The following is an 18,574-nucleotide window of genomic DNA, read 5'->3' as shown; positions in this document are numbered from 1 at the left end:
CATGGACAATACTGGTATGCTAAAACGTAAAGACCTTTTTGTTAGGTTGGTCACTATGTCTGTCAGATGGAAATCTTGTGTCCGTTTTTATTGACATAACGATTCATTATTGTAAAAAACACATAGAAATCATAATCATTTCTTTTTCTATGAATCTGCAGCAGGGTTTACTCTTGTTCATTTCTTTTTGCACGCATTCATTGATGAGAGATATGCGGTTTAGTCCAATACAATCCCTGCCTCGGCCCAAGCCACGCATCCGGACGCAATGTTGTGGTGCAGACGACTTGCTCCGGGGACACATGAGGCGCGGGAAGCGTCACGCCTCCACGGAAAAAAAGAGCCGTATATTAATTCCAGTCATCTTTTGAAACATTACTTCATTCTTTTATTTATCATTTTTCTATTTTAGTGCATTAGACATGATTATGAGGACAATTATACATATTATTTTGCTTGGTAAGAGAACCGTCGCGCCAGTCCACGCGGCGAGGTAAACAAACAGGCAGGCGAGGCGTGCGTTCTCTTGTATTCGTTGACTTTCCCAGCCTCGTCATGGTGAAGCTGACCCCGGAGTTGATCCAGCAGTCATCCCAGCACATCAACCCGCTGCGGGACAGGGAGCTATGCCTGAGAGGTGCGTGGGCCGCGGTCTGTCGCTGTATTGCCCTAACGGCGCGGCCTGAGGAAGATACGACTTAACTTCCTTGGCCTTATTATTTTTATTGTTTTGAGCTGTTCCGCTTTGTATCGCTTCTTACCGTTTACCGTTGATGAGGTTTCAGGCTCTGGTCCTTCACTACGCACTCCTATTTACTTCACGGTGTACACTCATATACTTCACCATACCCTGAGCTCTGTACACTTTGGTTTTCTATTTTCTTTTCCTTTGTTTTCTTCACTTTATCTCGCTGCAATGCGTCAGCCACCTCACCCAGCTCCTCCTTCACGCTCACTGCTCGTGACTCAACGTCTTGTTTTACTTCTATTTCCTTAGATAATTCGGTTGAATTCATCCATTTTTTCCACAATTTTGGTACCCAGAGATGCTTTATGAAGGCATGGGTTGCAAATCCAATTTATTTTAGGTATGTTCTCCAACTTTATTCCAGACAGATGAGCACACTTCCAATGACACCATTTAGGGCACAGACAACATCCTTTCCACTTATCGCCTGTGGGATCCACACAAATGTAACAGAAATCCCCCAAGCTCTTGGCTCGGCCAGCCATGTCGACGCGGCACTTTCGTGAGCAAGGCGCAGCACATCCGATCAGCATGGCGACTCACTAGTATTTTCATGGGTCATTTTATGAGCCTAGTGGTACCATGAATGTGAAAAATGCTCATGAAAACCCAACTAATCTCATTTGTGGCCTTTAGAAATGTGTTATGTGAGCAGAAATTGGGGAATATTCACGAAAGTGTAGCCTGCCTTGCTTCCGAGCCACATTAAGCTTGGATGGCACCTCTTCTCTAAACCATAGGCAATAAAAAACATATTTGCTGGAATTGTTACACAGAAGAAAAAAAACATTGCATCAGTGTTAGAAATTCACTTCAATGTCAAGTGTTCTTTTCAGATCAATAGGTGTCATGGATGTAATACTCCTGTTGCTACTCATGTAGTTGCAATGTCATAATGTTAGTGTGTTTTACTTTAGTTAATAACCTGATAATCAAATACAGGCATAAACTGGATGATAATTTGTGTCTGCCTATTTAGGTGTCATAGTTATCACTTGTCCACTTAGTTTTTATCTGAGTCCATTCCTGTTGAATATTTATTCATTTCTCACTGTCACTTTTAAATTTTAAACACCTTGAGTTGAGTGGTTGTTGAAAAAAAAAAAATCATGGGGAATGGGGGATATGAGCCATTGACAATGTAGACATGTTTGTGATTATATTACTGGTCCAACTGTAAATAAGCTTTTTATTTGTCTATCTAAGCACTAGATTTTAAATTGACTTATGGCTTTTTAGTTAAGTAGTTGTCAGAAACATCTTTCACATATTACTGTTCACCTTTCAGGCTACAAGATTCCAGTCATAGAAAACCTTGGAGCCACACTTGACCAATTTGACATCGTAGATTTCAGCGACAATGACATCCGTAAGCTGGATGGGTTTCCGCTCCTCAAGCGTCTGAAGACACTGCTCCTCAACAACAACAGAATAGTGTAAGTATATTTTAGCTGCAGCCACTTGTTTTACTGGAGAGGAAGCTACTTGGAATATGTGCTTACAGACCAAAGAATGTTGCCTGGTTTATACTTTTAGGATTTTTTTTTTTTTCATAAATAGGTTCCTAGTTCATTTTATGAATATTGTTATTTTGAGACCACTTCTACTTAAGATTTGAATGCTAGATGCAGCGTTCATGATAAATTTTGTTTGTGAATAATTTAGATTAAGCTCAGCATGACCAGATAGGTTGATTGCATACTAGGTGTAGATTAACTTAGGCACAATTCTTTCCCACAGGCGAATTTCTGACATCCTGTCAGAATCATTGCCAAACCTGCAAAGCCTTTTCTTGACCAATAACCTGGTGCAGGAGTTGGCTGACCTGGACAGCCTGGCAGGCCTCAAGAAGCTGGAATATGTGTCTCTGTTGGGTAACCCTGTCACCACTCGTGACCATTACCGCCTCTACCTCATCAACAAAGTGCCACAGGTATATACCACCTTTTGCTTCACTTCTGGGGAAGGGTGATTCTCAGTGCCTCATAGTACCAGGTAAATAGTCTCTAGATTGACACCTAAGGCCGTGCTGCCTGGTTACGTCAGACAAGTGTTTGGAACACATTCCAAGCAAGCTACCATATAACTACCTGTCTTATTTCTTTGTAGGATAAATATTTTTGAATTGGTCACATTATTGTACTCTAGTTCATGTTGACTGCTTTCTTAAAAGTTTGAAGAAAGGAGATTAATCACTGTGATGTACTAAATATTAATAAATTTAAGGCATTAATTGAAAAACTAAGTTTTAAAATTTGTCAGCACTTTGTATGTATTACTTTGCATAGTGGTGATGATGAGCCCTCAACAGGTTAGAGTGGTAGACTTCCGGCGGGTGCGGCTGCGGGAGCGGGAGATGGCCAAGAAGCTGTTCAAAAGCAAGTTGGGGAAAGAGATACAGAAGGAGGCCAAGAAAGTACGAACTTTTGTACCGGGAGTACCTGGCGGCTCATCAGACACACGACCTCCTCTCGGTACTGTTTATTTTTTATCTATATTTTTGTTGGTGCTCAGTGAGACTGTTGAGGTTCTTTGTCATCTGTAGCCATAACTAGTCCACTGCAAGACATAAGTCTTTCCCAACATCCTCCACTTTTCTTTGATGTTTTAAATGTAAGGATTGGGTACGTACATTTATTCTAACAAGTTTGAATTTGACTTGAGTTCTTATTTATATTTCTTAAGGAGTCATTGGTGGTGCAGGACATAATGCTATACATCTTTTATGTCATTACTATATGATTTGTGATCAGAGTTCCTGTATTCTTTATGGCAGAGGTCTGTGTTCTCCAAGTGCCCATATTAGTCCAACAAATCAAGGGTTTACCATATTACATAATTTGTTTCCATTGGATGGTTAATGTCAAACGTTTTCTCCGAGCAGCCCAGATGAGTGCTGAGGACCAGGCTGCCATTCGTCAGGCCATTAGCAACGCACGCTCCATGGAGGAGGTGGAGCGCCTGCAGCACATGCTCCGCACTGGCAACATCCCAAGTCGCTCACAGCCCACCAAGCGACGTAAGTCTGACTCAGGCACTCTTGTTTGAAGGATGTGAGGATATGTTATGTTCATTGATTCAGACTTTGGCTTTTTTGTTTACTAATTTACAGAAATGTTGCTTATTTATTCTTTTTTCTTTTATGAGAACTTAATTAAGTAATTAAAAGGATAAGCAAAAATGAAATCTGGTTTGGGCAAAGAAAGCACCACCTTTTGCCTAGACAGCTGCCATAACCCAGAGTGAACTGTCCTGGCCACAAGGCAAGCACTACCAAGAGCTGCCTGGCTTCCCTTTTTGGTTCATGTGTCTATCCACTTTATTAACTTGTTTTATTTTTACAGGACATCCAGATGAAGAAGAGGAAAACTGAGATTTTGGTCACCAAATAGGAATGCAAAGCGAATTATTTTTTTGTTAATATGAAATGATGTGTAATTACACAATCATCATTGCAGACTAGGTAATTAGGTTATATGAGCATTCACCTCCTCTTTGGTAAGTATATTAAATAATATTATTGAAATAATGCAATAATGGGCCGATCCACCTGACTCAGGCGATAAGAACAGATACTTGAGTTTGGGTCAACACTGATGCATTGTTTTACTTGTGTTTGTCATGATGATTGTAACAGTTAGGCTGAGAAGCAGATAAAATTAATTCAATAAAAATGTGATTCCTTTCTTATGTCTTGTTTGATGTGCCTGTAAATTTTATATCTGTGAAGAAGAATAAATGACATATAATATTGCTTAAGCCTGGAAAGGATTCTGGATCATTTATTAGTCCTTCAATGCCTCAAAAACTCAATTTCTCCACCTATCAACTCGACACAATCTTCCAAACACCTATCCCCTATTCTTCGACAACACTCAGCTGTCACCTTCTTCAACACTAAATATCCTTGGTATATCCTTAACTCAAAATCTTAACTGGAAACTTCACATCTCCCTCACTAAATCAGCTTCCTCGAGGTTGGGCGTTATGTATCGTCTCCGCCAGTTCTTCTCCCCCGCACAGTTGCTATCCATATACAGGGGCCTTGTCCGCCCTCGTATAGAGTATGCATCTCACGTGTGGGGGGGCTCCACTCACAGCTCTTCTGGGCAGAGTGGAGTCTAAGGCTCTTCGTCTCATCAGCTCTCCTCCTCTTACTGATAGTCTTCTGCCTCTTAAATTTTGCCGCCATGTCGCCTCACTATCTTCTATCGATATTTTCACGCTGACTGCTCTTCTGAACTTGCTAACTGCATGTCTCCCCCCCTCCCGCGGCCTCGCCACACACGACTTTCTACTCAACCTCATCCCTATACTGTCCAAACCCCTTATGCAAGAGTTAACCAGCATCTTTACTCTTTCATCCCTCACGCTGGTAAACTCTGGAACAATCTTCCTTCATCTGTATTTCTATTTCCTCCTGCCTACGACTTGAACTCTTTCAAGAGGAGGGTATCAGGACACCTCTCCTCCCAAAATTGACCTCTCTTTCGGCCACTCCTCTGTACTCTTTTTAGGAGCAGTAAGTAGCAGGCTTTTTTTCATTATTGTTTTCTTTTATGCCCTTGAACTGTCTCCTTTGCTGTAAAAAATAAATAAATAAATAAATAAATAAAATGCTCATGCAGGTTCACATCAAATGCTGAAGTTGCAGAGACCTGAGCAGTCCGGGTCCATGACTTAAATCAATAACTGACTGCACCCTAGCATTTTGTGAACTTTAACAGGGGATGCTTGTAGCCCATGTTGATCTCAAGGAGTTTGATTGTGCAACCAGAGGCACTCATTGATTTCCTGCGGTCTATTGATTAGTCTGCTTTACTCCCATCACTTTTCCACACATGTATGGACTGAGTATCAGGCAGAGTTGTGGAGTAAAGTCATTGTGGAGCATTTAGTGGTTGGCAAAGCCAGGATCACTGACCTTATTTTTGTCAATGATGCAATGATCCTTGCTGGGTCACTGATTTTTTTTTTAAGGCTCTTGAGGCAGTGCACAGGGAGGCACAGCCCTTGGGACTTGAGGTCTCCTGAGCCAAGACCAAGGTACAGGTGTTTGGAGGCTGACTGGATGAAACAGTAGAGTCTGTTCATGTGTGTGACAAGGGCATTGCAATATTGGAAAATTGAACATAGTTTGGTAGCACAGTGCAGAACAATAGTAGGCCATGTCAAGAAATTTTGAAGATTGGCTTGACCTTTAGTGTTATGGACACACTCAGCTACATGACATTGTTGATGTGTAGGAGTACAAAGGTTCATATCTTCAAGTTACTTGTGCTCCCTTCCTTCCCCTATGACTGAGGCAAGGACACTAAACAATGACCTGAAGAGACAAATTGATCCTTTTGATAATAATAAGTGCTTGAGCAGGATCACGGGATACTGCTGGAATGACTGTCAAAGTGGTGATTATTCCATGAGACTGAATCAAGACCTACTGCGTGCATAGTCTGTGAATGCTAACTAGAGCTGATTGGGCATGTGGCACACTACCCAGAAGTCAACCCTGCACACTAGGTTGTTACTGTCAGAGGCGATCCGCAGTGGAGGAGGCCAAGATGTCCACAACACTCATGTCTTGAGCATGTCAACAAAAAGTGGCAAACAGAGAGTTATGTACAGTAGGGAAAAAAAGTATCAAAACACCCATAGAATATGAAGGAAATCTTTAACTTGGTATTGTGTTGGTCAGGTAGGTACCAATGTTGCTCATCAAAAGTTACCATACACCATAAGGAAAAATCTGCTCCACCCTATTTTTTTTTTTTTCATAAATATTTTCTACAACCTTCAGTGATGTTAACCAAGCAACTGGCACACTGAATGGTTATTTAAACCCAGATGGCTAAAGTTCTACTTGTAATGTTTCATACTGGTACTGGCAATGTCATAAGGTGATTTTTGTATTATTTCATATTTTTATTTCTAACTTGGTTGGTCCCCTTTCACAAATCTGAATTACTGCAAGATGCTAATCCCTGTTACCTACATGCAAAACTTTTGTGTATGCTTCTGAATAAAATGCACTTAACAAGCCATACTCACCAAAATTTTGCCATTTTATGAAAATGCCTTGCTGCTTTTAACAACCAAAATGAATTAGGTTTGATATTTAATCAGTCTTTAGTTATTTTACACAAAGGTTATATTTTTATGAAATAAGAGGTATAATTGTTTGTGTAGGAAAGTTTATATCAGAAAAGTTCCATGAGAATAAAGTAGTTTACCTTATTCCTGTTTCTACTGCTGAACAGTAAAAACCTCAGATAGTTGTGGTACAAAGGTAAAGAGATACACTGCCAGAGGTAGAGAACTAACTCACAATGATCAAATATCCTAAGCTTTAACTTGTGTTCATAGTACATAACAGTGTTGCTGACTATAGCTTGCTATGTTTCACTATTCACAAGACACTAACACTTACTGGCCATTCACAGCACCCGGCTTCGCCAACCATCACTCACCACTTTCAATATTACACATCACTATCTGCTAATCTTCCTGTTCCTTCTGGTGCCGTCTCACCCCTGCAACATGCACTGCCACAATGCTGTCTGCTGCCTTGCTACACATCTCATGCCACTGATACATCCTACAGTCTCTTCAACTAATTATTAATTTTATTTAAACTTAGAAAATGGAGGGCAAATTTGAATCCAGTATAAATTAATCTTTATTATAAACTACCAGTAATGAGGTAATGTTTCACACAAAATATTACATTTCTGTAACTTTAATGCCTCAAATGAAGTCATAAAATACTTTTGCCGTCAAATATTAACTACGACTTCAGTAAACAAATACACAAAAGGATTCCACAAGAAAGGTACTGCAAGTAAATTGCATTTTAAATTTTACAAAACTTCACACTTATATTTACCTACAACTATATTTATCCTCATTATAGTTAGTATGTCGATATAAAAACTAAATGATAGAAAAAGATAAAATTTTATAGAGCTCAGCACTCTTAAGTTATTAACAGGAAAGAAAAGGGAGAGAAGGTGAAGGGCAACATGATTGAGGTGTCAACTGCGCAGCTCCAGCACGACAAACGGAGGAGTGTCCCCTCAAAACAGGGGGTCCTCAGGTGGGTCCGCAGCACTGTCAACATCACCCACCTGCCAGCTAGTCCCGGGCCTCGGCTTTGTGCTTGGGAGGCTTGAATCCTTTGAACTTTTTAGCAGATTTCCCTTTCTGGAAGTCTTTCCAGCTGTTGACACGATCTACTCTTGAATCCTGTGAGAGGGAAACAAAACAAGGATACACATCAACATTAATGCGTTCATCTCAGCATCAATATAAAAGATATTAGGATGATTGCCTTCAGGTTACTTACAGCTCTAAGGAGAAAAGATCATGAACATGACTAATTGTAATTATAAGTCCCCTCCCAAGTATACACAACTCTATGCTTAGAATTTTTTACTTTAAACTTTAGTTGTACTCAGATGCTCCTGCTACTCAGGCTGTTCCCTAAACTCCTCCCCACTGATGGATTACCTCAAAATTCTTCTGCCATTCTTTTTCTGCTTTCTTCTGTTCTTCTTCTGCAATTTCTTGATCTCTCTTTCTTTTTCTCTCCTCTTGGTCTCGCACTTCTTGCTGCCGCCGCTTCCGTTCCATGTCGGCAAACAGCTTCATGGTCTGGACGTACACAGCTCGCTTCAGCTTCTCGGGGTCGTCCTCGTCAACACGTGGATCCTTGCCTTCCTTCTTTAATTGCTTTTTACGCTCCTCAGTCTGGAGAGGAAAAGAAAAATGCCACACTCAGAGACTATGATAAAAAAGCAATCAATCTGTTACATTCAGTAGCAGCTAGGAGGATTTGAAGGCACAGTTAGTGCCACTAGCTCCCTGCTTTAAGAGTGACACAGGCTAAAGGAGGCCTTAACTCACAAACTCAGGAGTTTGTGAACAACAGTATTGTGTGCTAATCATGTTTAGATGATATGGGAAGCATAAGCAGAGACTGGTGAAAGGCTGACAGGTAATAGGCATGTTGAAAAGAGTTATGATAGGAAGAGGTGTGAGCAGGAGGTGAAAGATAGAAACAGCATTATCCCCCCAACTATGTCATGTGCATCAAAGACACGGGCATGGAATGTAGAAAAGTAATTACAAATATGAGCAGTGGAAATGAGCTACATGAAATTGCATGTGGTGTGTCAGGATGGCATGATGAAAGTGATGAAAATATGTACGAGAGATTTGTTATGGGAGTAACAGTGAAGGGAGTGGATTGTGGAGCAGCTGAATGGGTGAGTGAATGAATGAGGATGAGATTGTGAGAGCATATCAGTGCAGGATTGAGGAAGGTGTCACAGTGTCAGGGGAGCCCACTGGTGAAATGGATCAAGAGTGGATGAGTACTGGAGAGATGGTAGGTGAGGGATTGAACTGAATGATTTGGAGTGCTGGAACATGGAAAGTTGAGGATGCTTCTGCCATGCCTACCCCTTCAGGAAAATTATCATGAGGGAACAGGGCATAGGAGATATAGATGGGATAGATAGATTAACCCTCTCCCCTCCTGCTAGCACCGGGTAACAATATTATCTACAGTTTTCAACATCACTGGCAAGCTCCAGCCCTCTAACATCACAGCCATGTTAGGGTCTTCAGCTACTCAGTGTTTAGCTAACGGATTCCTTACCCGCTTTGCCACCACTGCCTCTGCCTCCTCGACGATGTCCAAACACTTCTGGCGAGTACTCTCATTTTCTAAACACCTCCAGGCTTTGGTTACCTCTGAAAACATAAGTTGATATTAATGGCTCTTTACAGCAAAATTATGCAAAAAATGTTAAGATAACTAGAAACATATGATAGCCACATGTTTTTTCCTTGTACCAAAATATTACACTAAGTATCACACAATCACATGACAAAGATAATCATTAGGAAGTCCTATATTTATTTATGATTTAAGGTCTTGTTTGCATTGCACATTAAATGCAGTTATAAACAGTACTTCAACCACCACATGCAGGGGTCAAAGGATCAATTTTTTTGCCAAAAATGTAATAAGGAATTTTCAGTTCAATTAAATTATTACTAAACAGGGATGGATTTCCTTTAACTAAGCCTAATGCTAGAAAATTTCTTAAATGGCAATTCTTGTCTTTTAAAAGAAACATAAAATTAAAATGCATCCACATACTATGTTCAATGATGATGCAAGATGTAGAACTACAGGGGGCTCAACAGAGTGAATTACTCACCGTCAAAGGCTTTCTGGGCTCTTTCACAGTCATCCGGATTCTTGTCGGGATGAACAAGGATGGACATCTGAAATTAAGAGAAACTATATAAAGCAAAATTTTTTAGACATTATTTTTTCAAAAGTAGGCCTACCATGTGATCAGGCAGAATAAAAGATTATCAGTGATGCCTTCATCAACAAGGTAAGACAAGAAAGACTGCTGATTAATTTTCATAATATTGATGACACCATAATGACAGTAATAATTCCCAGTTTATTCTTACCCTCCTGAATTTTTTTTTGATATCTTCAATGGGTGTCTGCGGGTCCACCTGCAGCACCTCGAAGGGGTTGAGGTTGGCATAGGAGGCCCCCGGCCGCAACAGGCGGTCAATCTGTTGTTTGGGGGTGAGCACGGAGTCCCTCTTCTCAGTTTCTTTGAGCTGAAACAGAAACACTTCACTAAGTTAATCAGCACAAGGTGAGTGGATGATCTTATATATGCATAACTCAACCAACACTGTAAAACATACTTTTGACTGCCATCATTTAATGAAAACAACGTAGTCTAGTGAACAATAACAAAAAATGTCTTTACTTAAAAATGCTTCAATATGTTCTGTCCATAAACTACTACAATAAATTTGAAATCCCAAAGTCCATAGTTTTTTTTTTATTATTATATAGGTATATACCCTCAACATTCAATAATCAGGCATGTAGACAGCTACAAGGAGTGTCCTGCTTGGTCTCCAACAACAAAGTTTCATATGTTTGTCACCTGGCTACAATTGTTTCATAGCACCTGACCCAAAATTCAATTTGAGGAGCATTCCTCTTTGGCTAATGTCTGAGTACACCATCATTCTGTCCTGAGGTAGACCATCCACCTTGAATCTCTTGAAAATCAACTACTGATCTGACTCAAAGATTCATTAGAACCCCCCCATTTTACATATGATTTCAGACTTGCACCTTCGTCACATATGTCAGACACTCTAGTATGAAGTGTTCTTGTCTTAGGGAATAAGAAAGTTCTCCTAAGGTGCCTCAAGAGACAACCAAACACATATCACAAACCTAGCTGGTAAGAATCTGTTTAATGTCCATAATGGGCAGTATGTCAGTTTCATACAATAGGATCATGGGATCAATGTAAAGTCAATTATAGTCTTGTTTTGGCAAACTTTATAAAAATTGCAAAATACTGATGCAATATATAAGCCACATATAAAGACTACACTTAGTCTGGTTAGATATTGACACTTTGCCTATGCTATGCCAGAAACTATGCAAGCTCAAATGACACCATAATGACATAACACAGCTGTGGAAAATGAAGCATGTTTCAAATTGCCTTGTTACCAGTAAGTTTCTGCTGAAATTGAGGAAAGCAGAATGGATTTAACTGTACATCTTTTCACATGTCACACTCACTGTTTTGAAGTTACTTGGCCAAAAATAAAGCCCTGTTCATGGTCAATATTTACCCTTTTTTTACAAAGTTCACACATGCCCCAGGCCTGACTGCCCTACGTACAGTTGGAAGCATTGAAACATGATATTTATTAGTTAACAGATGAGGGAACAGCAGTAAGGTCACACCTGCTTCTTGGCATCAGGGATTAAGTTCGGTTCATCTCAGCGGCAGTTTGCATATCGCTCCATTGCCAGAATCCTTCGATTTCTGTGTTGCATTCTCCAGACCATTTCCCTAAATTTTAAAATTTTAAACAAAAGCGATTAAGAATCTGAAAAGTGAAGATGTATGAGACGGTAAGGTGTGAAAATATGTTTTTGAATTTTTGGCTTGTAAATCATTTTAGGGAGCTTCAGTAACAGAGCCTAGATCACAGCACTTACTCCACACAGTACAGCTGTCATCGCTCATTATACAATCAGGTTCAAAGGAAAGTCATCGTACTGTGAATGCATCAGAGCTTCGGTTCATTGGAGATTTATTCCCTTGAGGGAATTTAACTGTTTTCTCGCAGTACACCAGCTTTGTCCAGGTTTGTTCACTGTGGTCTGTTTCATAACACAACCCTCTGGTGGGTGGACATGTTGGTCCACAGCTGAATCATTCACACTGACATGGCCAGCTGAGGCACACCAAGCCTTCCCTCTACATACTCTATTTTTCCTCCCCATAACTTAAAACTCTTCAGGAAGGGAGAATCAAGACACCTAAAAGTAAATTTGACAACTCTTTGACATTTCTCTGTTTTCTTTAGTGGAACAATATATTGTGTGCATTTTTTTCTATTTGTATATAGATTCTTTGTGGTTTATCTTCTTATACAATGGACATATTTAAAAAAAAAAAAAAAAAAATGTCAAAGTGAGACTGGCAGGTGTACATCTTTCATCTCCATAAATGACTGATGCTGCACACATGAATCTTGTGTGGCGATTCACTGACGTCTGACTCTGGCTGGGGTATAGTCCTCAGGTTAGGCCTTTTGGTGACGTGTTCAAATAGACAATGCCATAAAAACTTTTATTCCTGTACAGCATGATATTGAAACTACAAGTGTTTCACTCAGCAATATATATATATATATATATATATATATATATATATATATATATATATATATATATATATATATATATATATATATATCTATATATATATATATATATATATATATAGATATATATATATATATATATATATATATATATATATATATATATATATATATATATATATATATATATATATATATATATATATATATATATATTATGTAATACACATACATTATTAAATAAATATTTATTTTTTCCTTGTCCGTTATCATTTAGATATGGATGTGTTTTGTGGCAATGGATGGATGACAGACAAAACATGTTTCAGACACAGCTATTATAACTTTTCTGTTTTCAGCACACTGACAACAGTTTTAAGAGCACAGTGTGGCGTTAAGGACCACGGCATCTGTACACACTGCTTGCTTATAGTTGTTCTGACAAGTACAGTGACTGCCTGCTGCCACAGGGCGGCCCCTCCGTGGAAGTAAGGGCTGGCAGGCAGGCTGTCTTCTGCTGAGATACATGCCCCAGACGCCCTTGTCGGTGCCGGCGTGCGCCCCGGCAGCCCCGCACACCCGCCCCCGCCCTGCCGTAGCGGCGGCCAGGCGGTGCCCAGCAGGAGCTGCCTCCCCCTGGCCGCCGCACGCCCTGCCCCGAGTCGCCGCGTGCCCCGGCCCCGGCCCCGGCCCGCCGCCCCAGCACGCGCCGCAGAGCCCGCCACTTACGTCTTTGTAGAACACGTCGAACTTCTGGTCGCCCTCCCCCGACGCGCCGCCTGGATTGGAGCCGCCGGGCCCAGGCTTCGGGGACGCCATCGCGGCTTGTTTACACTGGGGCAGGGAGCGCGCGTGTAAGCCGGGCCGGGGAGAGGAGGGGTCATATATGTGTAGTAAACGAGGTCATATTTCAAGGGTGATGATAACATATAGAAAAAAAATAATCACAAATATAATTACAACCTAACGTTGAAGCAAGGGGTCATTTATATAAATTAAAAAAAAAGTATAATTGGCTTTAAAACTGAATACATTTTAAAGTTTTCTCCTCCACATTTCTTAGATTCCTGCACTATGTTGGTTTCTCCCGTTGCTTTCCGATCTTTCATTCCTTCATTTCCCACGTCACTCCATCTTCTGCAGCATAAACTCTCGAGGACACATATCATGGATGACGTGATGTACCGTAGAATATGAAGTAACGTGGGATGCCCTGGAAAGCAACGGGAGACGATAAGGTTAACGTGTAAAATATGGAGGCGACAACCTAACAAGTCTTCTCCATAAGCTATTCGCAAAAGTCACGGGAGGATGGAAGTCTCGGAACAATGGAGGCGCCGCACAGCACTAGGCCTACTAAATAATCTATAAGTCTATACAAATAAATAACAAATAAAATAACTGCCTGGGGGTTGCAACAATAAACTATCAATCAGTCAATAAATAAATAAATAATAAACAATTGATAAATAATAAATCTGTAATCTATAGAAGACACATAGGAAATACAGAGATAATACCTTAACGTAGCCATGGTGAACTTGTACGAGGGAGAAAATGCCTTAAAAGAGTCACAAGAAACATGTAAGAGAAAGATCGAGAACTTGGAACTTAAATTATGAAGTAGAACAAAGAACAAGTGAACTAATATGATATGTAATAATGACAAAATAGAGGACGACATATTAATCTATCTATCTATCTATCTATTTATTTACCTATCTATCTAACTATTTGTCTATCTATCTATCTAGCTATTTATCTATCTCTCTATCTATCTATCTAACTATTTATCTATCTATCTATCTATTTATCTATCTATCTATCTATCTAACTACTTATCTATCTATTTATCTATCCATCTATTTATTTATTTATCTATCTATCTATCTATCTAACTAACTATCTATCTATCTATCTATCTATCTATCTATCTATCTATCTATCTATCTATCTATTTATCTATCTAACTATTTATCTATTTATCTATCTATCTATCAATCTATCTACCTGTCTATCTATCTATCTATCTATCTACCTATCTATCTATCTATCTATCTATCTATCTATCTATTTATCTATCTATCTATCTATCTATCTATCTATCTATCTATCTATTTATTTTTCTATCTATCTATCTATCTATCTATCTATCTATCTATCTATCTGTCTATCTATCTATCTATCTATTTATCTTTTTATCTATCTATCTATCTATCTATCTATCTATCTATCTAACTATTTATCTATCTATCTATCTATCTATCTATCTATCTATCTATCTATCTATCTATCTATTTATCTTTTTATCTATCTATCTATCTATCTAACTAACTATTTATCTATCTATCTATCTATCTATCTATCTATCTATCTATCTATCTATCTATCTAACTATTTATCTATCTATCTATCTATCTATCTAACTATTTATCTATCTATCTATCTATCTATTTATCTATCTAACTATTTATCTATCTATCTATCTATCTATCTATCTATCTATCTATCTATCTATCTATCTATCTATCTATCTATCTATCTATCTAACTATTTATCTATCTATCTATCTATCTATCTATCTATCTATCTATCTATCTATCTATCTATCTATCTAACTATCTATCTATCTATCTATCTATCTATCTATCTATCTATCTATCTATCTATCTATCTATCTATCTATCTAACTATTTATCAATCTATCTATCTATCTATCTATCTATCTATCTATCTATCTATCTATCTATCTACTTATCCATCTATCTATCTATCTATCAATCTGTCTATCTCTCTATATTTATCTATCTATCTATCTATCTATCTATCTATCTATCTATCTATCTATCTATCTATCTATCTATCTATCTATCTAACTATTTATCTATCTATCTATCTATCTATCTATCTATCTATCTATCTATCTATCTATCTATCTATCTAACTATTTATCTATCTATCTATCTATCTATCTATCTATCTATCTATCTATCTATCTAACTATTTATCTATTTATCTATCTATCTATCTATCTACCTATCTATCTATCTATCTGTCTGTCCATCTATCTATCTATCTATCTATCTATCTATCTATCTGTCTGTCTGTCTGTCTGTCTATCTATTTATCTATATATCTATTTATATATTTATCTATTTATCTATCTATCTATCTATCTATTTATCTATCTATCTATCTATCTATCTATCTATCTATCTATCTATCTATCTATCTATCTATCTATCTATCTATCTATCTATCTATCTATTTATCTATCTAACTATTTATCTATCTATCTATCTATCTATCTATCTATCTATCTATCTATCTATCTATCTATCTATCTATCTATCTATCTAACTATCTGTCTATCTATCTATCTATCTATCTATCTATCTATCTATCTATCTAACTAACTATTTATCTATCTATCTATCTATCTATCTATCTATCTATCTATCTATCTATCTAACTAACTATTTATCTATTTATTTATCTATCTATCTATCTATCTATCTATCTATCTATCTATCTATCTATGTATCTATCTATCTATGTATCTATCTAACTAACTATTTATCTATTTATCTATCTATGTATCTAAGTATCTAAGTATCTATCTATCTATCTATCTATCTATCTATCTATCTATCTATCTATCTAACTACCTATCTATCTATATGTCTGTCTGTCTATCTATCTATCTATCTAACTATCTATCTATCTATTTATCTATCTATCTATCTATCTATCTATCTATTTATCTAGCTACTTTTGTATCTATCTATCTATCTACCTATCTATCTATCTATCTATCTATCGATCGATCGATCTGTCTGTCTGTCTGTCTATCTATATGCTACGAGAACGAGGTGACTTGTGTGTTATGGGTTTCTCCGACGGTCTAGGTTTCTGACAAAATAAATGTCAGGCCGTAATATGTGAGTCTGTTCCTCTATAACTCTCTCCGCCACTGTCCCTGCTGTCCCTTTACATACAGACGTCAGCACTGTACTGGTCTAACTAATTATAACTAATGAATCTAGATAGACATCCTTATTTACGTGAGCGCTTGATCGATGCATTGACCTTTGCCGTCGAGATAGGTTGGCTCCTCTTAGTGAATGAGCTCAGCTGGCTCCTGATATAAGTCCTTACATTCACAAACACCCCAAAATAACATCTAAACTCTTTTCCCTTTCTTTCTTCCCTTTCTCTCTCTCTCTCTCTCTCTCTCTCTCTCTCTCTCTCTCTCTCTCTCTCTCTCTCTCTCTCTCTCTCTCCCCCCCCCCCCCACGGAGGTACCGGTGGTAACAATAATCATCTTGTCTTTTTTATTTTTCTTACCCAGGTCATAAATTTTCAGCGTTCATTTAAAATCAATTTAACTCGAATGTAAAAGGTATGAAATGTCTCCTGTCTCTGAGGGGCCAAAACACACAGCGCTTGGTGACGCGTCGTTATAAAACAGTAAACTTTATGGGAAAAACACACCTTTTTGTCTTCGTGGATGAGGTGCGGCGGTGACTGGCGGGAAGCTGCTCGTTGGCCTCAGCACCTCCTTGACCCGCCTCCAGGATGCACGGACGCCCGCACACAACACTCCGCCGGCGCCTTCACATTCTCATTCAATATTATTAATCTCGCCTTGCTGTTCTCAGGTTTCGCCTCGGAATATTAACGAGACATTTCCCAGTCAAAACCGGCAAACATTTCATTGCATATGTGATGGTAATTTGGAAGCTGAGATATTACACACAAAACTGATCAGTATAATCCATTGGAAATTAATAAGGTGTTGACCCTAGCCAGTGGCCGGCGTGGTGCCCCCCGTGCCCCGCCTAGCCCCGTGCCCGGCTGCGGCTGTCAGGGGTCGGGGTGAAGGGCTGCGAGGGTCGGGCGTTCAGGAGGCAGTCAGCAGTCAGCATCCATCTTGGAGACAACTCCTGCTTTTTACCCGGATGTGTGCGCCGGTCAGCCTCATTTTGCCGTGACTGGCGGGGCGCGGGTCTCCGGGGGTCACTGGGAGGGGGGGGGGGGTCCTGCAGGATGAGTTATGGAAAACCACGGCACAAGGAAACACAAGAAGACAAGGAGACAACAAAAGGCCATTCGGCCACACATGTCAGCTCCTGCGAATAGTTTATTTATCATTTGCCTCCCTATCCATAAAGCTGTCTAACATCGATCCACTGCAAAATTTCACTCGTATTTGCAACAACTACACGGCTGCTTATTGCTTGATTTGCGTCACTTCCGCTGCCTTACTCGTGAGTCAGTTTTTGCCTCGCTCCTCATGAACTTGAAGGTATCCAACTGGTATCCATTGCTACGTGTCCTTTTACACCCTTGCTCAATGTAAGTAATTTGTCAACATGCCCTAAGCCCATCTGAATACACACACACACACACACACCTCTCTCTCTCTCTCTCTCTCTCTCTCTCTCTCTCTCTCTCTCTCTCTATATATATATATATATATATATATATATAGGTATATATACACTAGATGACACCCGGTCCCGGAGGTGCAGTGGGTGGCGGCGGCGAGCAAACAGAAGGCGCGAGAGTGCCGGGCCGAGGCTGTGGCGGGAATATTAATGTGTTCGTCCCTCGCCCTCCCGGCCTCACCTTCCCCTTTTTTCCATTTCCGCCCCCCGCCCCTCGGCCCCTTCCTCCTTGCCTCCATAACCATAAACAAACTTAACGTCAATGAGAATGGTGTGAAGTTTACACAACAGCTTTCTCTATCATTTTTATCCCTCGAAACAGCTCATCTGCATAACCATGAATATCTTTAGTAGAATAAGGAATTCTGTGTGACAAGGTGCTATCGTCTGCTGAAAACGAACAAGTAAACAAACAAAACATTCATGCAAGGTATAATTTATAGTTGTTGGGTGGGTCTCCGAGGCTGTCATGGTGAGGAAAAGCCGTGGAGTTGTTTGGCTAAGATGGCGGAGGTGACTGAAATCTAAAACGATCTTTCGCTTGCCGTGACATTCGCTGTGATCGGCCTTGCTGCGAACACTGCCACAGGAGGGCGCTAGCCAAGGTCTGTGTGAATGAGTTTTCCCGACAGGG

The 18,574-nt window shown here is 39.3% G+C and overlaps 2 protein-coding genes across 2 annotated transcripts; one reads left to right on the top strand and one right to left on the bottom strand.

Moving 5' to 3' along the window:
• The first annotated feature begins 469 nt into the window (after window positions 1-469).
• Window positions 470-4,438, top strand: LOC126987941 (U2 small nuclear ribonucleoprotein A'-like). Its single transcript, XM_050845587.1, has 6 exons — window positions 470-637; window positions 2,037-2,184; window positions 2,489-2,681; window positions 3,060-3,222; window positions 3,633-3,767; window positions 4,093-4,438. The coding sequence occupies exons 1-6, from the start codon at window positions 556-558 to the stop codon at window positions 4,119-4,121; spliced, it is 750 nt and encodes a 249-aa protein (XP_050701544.1). The 5' UTR covers window positions 470-555; the 3' UTR covers window positions 4,122-4,438.
• A 2,483-nt stretch (window positions 4,439-6,921) lies between these two features.
• LOC126987940 (dnaJ homolog subfamily C member 8-like) lies at window positions 6,922-13,402 on the bottom strand. Its single transcript, XM_050845586.1, has 6 exons — window positions 13,220-13,402; window positions 10,241-10,399; window positions 9,976-10,042; window positions 9,408-9,502; window positions 8,255-8,494; window positions 6,922-7,990 (listed from the first exon to the last, which is right to left on the bottom strand). Exons 1-6 carry the CDS (start codon window positions 13,307-13,309, stop codon window positions 7,880-7,882), a joined length of 762 nt encoding a protein of 253 aa, XP_050701543.1. The 5' UTR covers window positions 13,310-13,402; the 3' UTR covers window positions 6,922-7,879.
• Window positions 13,403-18,574: the final 5,172 nt, after the last annotated feature.

This window comes from Eriocheir sinensis, chromosome 67, assembly GCF_024679095.1.
Source record: "Eriocheir sinensis breed Jianghai 21 chromosome 67, ASM2467909v1, whole genome shotgun sequence".
Taxonomy (NCBI): domain Eukaryota; kingdom Metazoa; phylum Arthropoda; class Malacostraca; order Decapoda; family Varunidae; genus Eriocheir; species Eriocheir sinensis.
The sequence above is the reverse complement of the archived record's forward strand: the minus strand, read 5'-3'. Positions and strand labels throughout refer to the sequence as shown.